The sequence below is a fragment of the Bactrocera tryoni genome, chromosome 5 (genome assembly GCF_016617805.1).
Source record: "Bactrocera tryoni isolate S06 chromosome 5, CSIRO_BtryS06_freeze2, whole genome shotgun sequence".
Lineage (NCBI taxonomy): Eukaryota > Metazoa > Arthropoda > Insecta > Diptera > Tephritidae > Bactrocera > Bactrocera tryoni.
Window position 1 is genome coordinate 58,676,776 of NC_052503.1, and position 7,831 is coordinate 58,684,606.

The 7,831-nt window shown below is 35.8% G+C and overlaps 1 protein-coding gene across 1 annotated transcript; it reads right to left on the minus strand.

The window, feature by feature from the left end:
• Positions 1–270: 270 nt before the first annotated feature.
• On the minus strand, positions 271–1,829 carry LOC120778377. Its single transcript, XM_040110164.1, has 3 exons — positions 1,526–1,829; positions 517–599; positions 271–459 (listed from the first exon to the last, which is right to left on the minus strand). The coding sequence occupies exons 1-3, from the start codon at positions 1,827–1,829 to the stop codon at positions 271–273; spliced, it is 576 nt and encodes a 191-aa protein (XP_039966098.1).
• Positions 1,830–7,831: the final 6,002 nt, after the last annotated feature.

The window sequence follows — 7,831 nt, forward strand, 5'->3', positions numbered from 1 at the left end:
GTTTTTGGAAGAGTGTAAGTTATAAGGGCCTCAAGCTTTTGCGCTCTGAATTTCAGAGACTCAGAGACTGATATTTTCCATAAAAAGTCAGCTTTCGGCTCTAGTTATAGTCCGATTTTTTTTTGTTTTTGTTCAGTTAGTTTAGTATCACTTCCGTCCTTCTGCAACCCCAGCATTTCTAGGATCGTTTGGAGCAAGCTTTATCGAGATATTCCACTTTTAATTAAGTTAAGGTTTGAACGGTTATGTATTTTATTTAAATATTAAGTTTTATACTGCTCCCCCTGACATGGAGCTAAACAACTTATTTGAATGCCAAATCGGTAAACTGCCTAACCCTCCATTACTTGTACATATATAAGCAACAACGGAAATTCTCAACATGTATTCACCCATTGGCACAGGAAGTAACAGCATTTGTTCTGGTTTTAACACCATATCCCTGACAATAATGTCATTCTGAAATTTATAGTGTTTCTATAAACTTTTGAATAACTTTAATGTCACGCCACTTACGTCAAATGGGCAAGCATGATTAATATTTGAATAGGCCTCCACGGTATCCATTAACAATTTGCCAAATGGTATACGCTTTTTATACTCTCGCAACAAAGTTGCTAAGGAGAGTATTATAGTTTTGTTCACATAACGGTTGTTTGTAAGTCCTAAAACTAAAAGAGTCAGATACAGGGTTATATATACCAAAGTGATCAGGGTGACGAGTAGAGTTGAAATCCGGATGTCTGTCTGTCCGTCCGTCCGTCCGTGCAAGCTGTAACTTGAGTAAAAATTGAAATATCATGATGAAACTTGGTACACGTATTCCTTGGCTTCATAAGAAGGTTAAGTTCGAAGATGGGCAAAATCGGCCAACTGCCACGCCCACAAAATGGCGGAAACCGAAAACCTATAAAGTGTCATAACTAAGCCATAAATAAAGATATTAAAGTGACATTTTGCGCAAAGGATCGCATTAGGAAGGGGCATATTTGGACGTAACTTTTTTGGAAAAGTGGGAGTGGCCCCGCCCCCTACTAAGTTTTTTGCACATATCTCTGAAACTACTATAGCTATATCAACCAAACTCTATAGAGTCGGAAGAAGTGGCAGAAGGAAGTTGCAACCAGGCTTCTTTTAAAAATTGAAAATGGGCGTGGCGCCGGCCACTTATGGACCAAAAACCATATCTCAGGAACTACTAGACCGATTTCAATGAAATTCGGTATATAATAGTTTCTTAACACCCTGATGACATGTACGAAATATGGGTGAAATCGCTTCACAACCACGCCTTCTTCCAATATAACGCTATTTTGAATTCCATCTGATGCCTTCTCTGTATAATATGTATATATGTATGTACATTAGGAAATGAAAATACAATTCAATACTCAAAGTACACAAATTGATCTAATCTAATTAATTTTACTGCAAAATAAAGAAATATGTAGATTATTATCACTTTATCATGCGAGAGTATAAAATGTTCGGTGACACCCGAGCTTAGCCCTTCCTTACTTGTTATTTTTTAGAAACTGACAAAAACCCGTTATTATATTAAGCATGAAAGGACGATAGCCGTTCGCCTTTTTATAAACATCCAAATTAACGCTGACATTATTCACTGGCACTTGAAAAAGTCGCACATGAAAGGAAAGCGCGATCGCATTGCGGGACAAAGCCTTAAGCTTGCACTGTCGGAAATCGTCGAAAGGTTTGTCGTATTCAACACACCTCAAATTTATAAATTTTATATAGGCAACAATCGCAGGTTGAATGAGAATACTAAAGGCTATAACGCATTTAAAAATTTTTGTTTTCGATATCATTTTGACTGCAACGCTTGTAGATCTTTCATAAAGCATTTTAGTTCACGTATCCACACAGTCAACCCCCCTTAATTAAAAAAACCATATTTGCAGCCTACATAAACACTTTTGGACAAGCAATCAAATGTTTTTAATCATTATTAGTTATTGAAGTGATTTTATTTGAATTAATCGTTTTATTGTAGAAATACATAGAAAACAAGTAAGGAAGGGCTAAGTTCGGGTGTCACCGAACATTTTATACTCTCGCATGATAAAATGATAATCGAGATTTCATTATCCGTCATTTAAATATTTTTCAAATACCGTATTTTTGTAAAGTTTTATTCCGCTATCATCATTGGTTCCTAATGTTTATATTATACAGAGAAGGCATCAGATGGAATTCAAAATAGCTTTATATTGGAAGAAGGCGTAGTTGTGAACCGATTTCACCCATATTTCGTACATGTCATCAGGGTGTTAAGAAAATATTATGTACCGAATTTCATTGAAATCGGTAGAGTAGTTCCTGAGATATGGTTTTTGGTCCATAAGTGGGCGACGCCACACCAATTTTCAATTTAAAAAAAAAGCCTGGTTGCAACTTCTTTCTGTCGCTTCTTCCGTAAAATTTAGTGTTTCTGACGTTTTTTGTTAGTCGGTTAACGCACTTTTAGTGATTTTCAACATAACCTTTGTATGGGAGGTGGGCGTGGTTATTATCCGATTTCTTCCATTTTTGAACTGTATATGGAAATGTCTGAAGAAAACGACTCTGAAGAGTTTGGTTGACATAGCTATAGTAGTTTCCGAGATATGTACAAAAAACTTAGTAGGGGGCGGGGCCACGCCCACTTTTCCAAAAAAATTACGTCCAAATATGCCCCTCCCTAATGCGATTCTTTGTGCCAAATTTCACTTTAATATCTTTATTTATGGTTTTGTTATGACACTTTATAGGTTTTCGGTTTTCGCCATTTTGTGGGCGTGGCAGTGGACCGATTTTGCCCATCTTCGAACTTAACCTTCTTACGGGGCCAAGAAATACGTGTACCAAGTTTCATTATGATATCTCAATTTTTACTCAAGTTACAGCTTGCACGGACGGACGGACGGACAGACGGACGGATTTCGACTCTACTCGTCACCCTGATCACTTTGGTATATATAACCCTATATCTGACTCTTTTAGTTTTAGGACTTACAAACAACCGTTATGTGAACAAAACTATAATACTCTCCTTAGCAACATTGTTGCGAGAGTATAAATATCGGAGATTTTGAAGTGTAGTTGACACTTTTGAAGTAAGTCAGGCAATTTCGGTAATACTTGGTATGAATTAACCGGTAACAACTATATTTGTTTACGTACTCGTCGATGCAATTTGATTATTCTAATTGTTTTATAATAAGTTTTCACTGTCGCAAGTAAATAATAATATCTGCTGGGCTGGAATTTATAACATTTTTTTAATCGGAGATCGCTACCTCATTTAACATCGCTAACTTAATTTTTAGTTCATGAAATTTTGATACAAACCTTTACGTAATAGAAATGAGTGCTGCGTTATGTTCTTATTGGACCATTAAGCTCGAGCAAGTTACTTTTCGAGCGCTTGGAAGTTGAGTTGGCGGAAAAATATTTGGAATTTGTTGAAATTGAGACACATCATTGAGACTATCCTTGTCTTCGAGTAGTAAACTTAACTTAAAATCTCTCAAAGTTTCTTTATATTTCATCCATACGTTCTCAAGCTTTTGCGCTCAAAAAATTAATGATGACTGGGGATAAACTTAATTTTTAATTTTTTAATTCCGATGTTGAGATTGTCGTCCAAAGGGCCCGAAAATACAGCAATTGGCCGGCAAGATTTTGGCCACTGTTACTTAGCAAAACAATCAAACGATTCGCCAAGCGTTGGAGAGTGGTGAATCGAACCAATTATACCGTCTGCACTTCCACACTGGCCAGCGAATTGGAAATATGTTCCGCTTCTGTCTTTGATTGAAAAAATCTTCTTTATGTGTCGAAAACCATTTTAGTAGCATTTAAAAAAACTCCTATTTTTTGTTAATGTTAATATTTCCATATTTTAAAGTAATTTGTCATTTGAACCATTCACAAAGGTAATTCTGCTCTAAAAAGATTAATAATATGGGAACATCGCGCATACGTCGAGAGCAGACAAATGGCGAATCGAAGACACTTAATATGAAAATATAATATAGATGTACATTATTAGATCACAGTTCGCTTTGCTCCTTGTTCTTTGGAAATTTAATATTCACATTACAGAAACAATATAATAACGAGTAGGAGTTCATCCTGAAAAATTTAGCTCCTATAAAGTTTTTCTACAATTATCTACCTAAATCTCTTTTCAAGTTAAAATCTATTTCACAGTTCGATATTTTATTGAATTTATTAGGAAAAGATAAATTATATAATAACTATTTTTGTAACAGCTAAGATGTTTTATTCCTTTTATAATTCTAAAAATGAACCGCATTCTGCGGTTCCATCGAAAATTAAGCTCATATACCTTGTACTTTGGGTCGGGCACCCTCAATTTGTGGCATTTAACACGTTTTGTTGTTGCTGTTATAAGCATGATTGGCGTTTTTGTCTGTTTTGCTCGACGGGGTAAAATTGGAGCAGAATTACATAAATCCACCTGCAGCCAAAGAGACATACTAAAAGCACGTAAAACGAAAGCGACATTCACACCACACACAGGCAGAGACAAAGAGTGCAGTGGCAGCGACAACACTAACAAAAGTATTACCAATTAGTGTTGAGCCGGCAGCGGCAAACGAAAATAATTTTGCCAACTGAAACATAGCACACACAAAAGCACAGGTCTCAAACAGCAGCAGCAACAACAACAAAAAAAAAAAGCAGAAATATGTCAACAATAACAAAGCCGGTCTGGCTACAATGTCCTGAGGCTAAATTAGCGACAAAAATATCAAATACCGTTGCACGGTAGACGACACCGAAGCAGGGGAATGGAGATATCAGATGTACGGAAAATGAGATGAAAATAAGTAATACCAGGAATTGCTTTTCAGCGCCTAAAAACACGCCACAGCAACAGGTAAAACTGCAGCAAAGTGTGAGACAATAGAGCAATGGGTTTCGGTAAAGCAACTGTGACCGAAAATTTTGCGGACGGCCGACGCAACGTTTGTATGGGCGAAAAGATCACGGAGTTAAGATATACGGGGGTTCCAATGTAAACAGGACTTGAATTTAGCGCCCCCTGGTGGCGCCATCTATATGTCGACTGATGCGTTGAAATCTGCTATCTTTATCGATTGTCCAGTGAGACATTTCATCAATTGGAAGTGACGTTATTGCGTTTTAAGTGTAAGTATGTTTGTGTTATCGGTGCGAAAATGAGCTTCGAGCAAAGAGCAAACATTAAATTTTGTTTGAAAACTGGGAAAAATTTTACCGAAACGTTTCAATTGATGAAACAAGTTTATGGCGATGATTTCCTATCCTATAGCAGAGTACACGAGTGGTTTCAACGTTTTCAAAGTGGTCGTAAAGAGATAAATGACGATCAACATGTGGGCTAATCAAAATCCGTGATCACCGGAAATTCCATCGAAACTGTGAGAGAATTCATCAAAATTCAGCCAAAATCATCATTGAAATTCATGGAAATGGAATTAAACATCTTCAAAACATCGATTAATCGCATTTGGGCTTACGAAAGGTGTGTGCACAGTTTGTTCCGCACAAATTGACTGACGACCAAAAATTGCTCAGAATCCAACATTCGAAGGACGATTATTTGACCAAAAATCACATTTTAACCATTAACCACTCCCCGTATTCACCTGATATGGCACCGTGCGACTTTTTCCTTTTCGGAAAAATGAATTTGCCCATAAAAGAAAGCGTTATGCAGACGTAGAGACTATTCAAAATGCTTGCACCGCCATACTGACGACCATACCGGCCAACGAGCTAAAACACTCGATCGAGTGAAGAAGACTATTTTGAATAAAATAAATTGATTTACTGTTTTATGTTTTTTAAGTCCTGTTTCCGCACCTTATATATAACTGTACATATTATACATATTTGTACAAGAGCACTAAATGAAATAAAATAAAGCAAGAAAAAATGTTAACTTCGTCCATGTCAAATTTCCTGAAGATACCACGTTAAATGCAAAAGTTTTCCATACAAGCCCTGATCGTTCGGTTTGTATGGCAGCTATGTACTATAGTCAACCGATCTAAACAATTTCTTCGGAGATTACATTGTTGCTTTGGAAATAATCTATACCAAATTTCGTGAATATATCTTGTCAAATGTGAAAGTTTTCTATACAAGAACTTGATTCTGATCGTTCAGTTTGTATGGCAGCTATATGTTAAGTGGTCCGATATCGGCAGTTTCGACAAATGAGCAGCTTCTTAAAGAGAAAATGAAGTTTGCAAAATTTCAAAACGATATCTTCAAAACTGAGGGACTAGTTCGTGTATATACAGACAGACAGACGGACAGACAGACAGACAAATGGACATGGCTAAATCGACTCAGCTTAACATACTGATCATTTATATATATACTTTATAGGGTCTTCGACGCTTCCTTCTGGGTGTTACAAACTTCGTGACAAACTTAATATACCCCAAATTGAAAGCCTCTGCAGGCGTCAATTGCAGCGAACAAGGCACTGTGGACAAATCAAACTGCGGCAAAAATGTTGAAATAAACACTTTCGAAGAATAACTTCCCATTGTGTTTCTCTTCACTTTGTGTGTGGGCCAAGTAATCAAAAAACTCCAGGAAACAATTTAAGCGTTAAATAATTTGTGGTGCTTCATTTTCTATCATATTATGGATCGCACGTGCATATTAAGACAGTTATGCATGGAGCAGAGAGAATGTATGTCATATGGGTCTTAGAATATATCACAATTAGCCATAGTGCATCTAAAGCAACTCAGCATACTATCACAACTCTTTATACACTTGCAACTTCCTTCAGGTGCTAGCAAAACTTTATATTAAGAAATGTTGCGAAAGAATTAAACATCATTTATTGGATGAAATCGGGAATAAATTTTGTATTTGCTTGACTTATATTGAAAGCCTTAAACTTGAACTTAGTTCAATTTGCTATTTGGTTCGCGTCAGCTAGAATTATCTTACAAACATTTTCAAATAAGATACATATGTGTGGTATATAATATTAACTCAACCGAAGAGACGATATTTAATATATTATCATATAGAAAACGTTAACCGGAGGATCAAATTTTTTATATTCGAAATATGAAGTTTAGACCAAGGTTTAGATCAACTCTATTCTATAATAATTCAAATTCAAATAATTTCTATAAAATTTCAGACATTTTGACCAACCTGTACGGCGTAATATATGTAAATAGAGATCATTTTGTGGAGAATATTAGAGGTAGAGAAAGGACGTCCTGATTGCATATATTTTAACATTCCACAGGTATACTCGAGAATATATTTTGAAACAATTTTATAAAACTTTTTAGAATAACGAAAGTCATTATAAATAGTGTATGGGAGTTGGGGGTAGTATTGACCCGATTTTACCTATTTTTGCCAATACTACATAAAGTTAACATGCCACAAACTCATAAAATGCTCCCTCGGTTTCACCCAGGTACATAATTCACATATCCATAATCAACAGCCATATGGAATAAAGTCCGCCTAAGAGTAGTATTGATCCGATTCAACCCATTTTTGATATACAAAGATAATTTTGTCAGGAAAGAATTCTCTTGGAATTTCAATTATATATCCATACATTAACCGATATTTTCGGTAAAAAGTGAATTATTGGTACTTTGGACCAACTATTCAGTACCGAGGGGCTTAAAAATTTTTGGTTTGATTTGGATAATTTGTGGTCATGAGGTGTCACATTTCCAAGTGGCAGGTGCAAAGTTGTATACCGTTATATTAATTTATTTTTTGATTTGTAAACTGGAAAAAGAAAGAATCAAATGGTTTTTAA

Excerpts from the sequence above, each read along its gene's own strand:
- LOC120778377 (XM_040110164.1), bottom strand. The coding sequence starts at position 1,829 with ATGATATCGAAAACAAAAATTTTTAAATGCGTTATAGCCTTTAGTATT. Across the intron at positions 600-1,525 it reads TTTTTGTCAGTTTCTAAAAA|ATAAAAAGCGTATACCATTT; the intron begins ATAACAAGTAAG and ends TGTTGCGAGAGT. Across the intron at positions 460-516 it reads ATCATGCTTGCCCATTTGAC|AATGACATTATTGTCAGGGA; the intron begins GTAAGTGGCGTG and ends TATAAATTTCAG.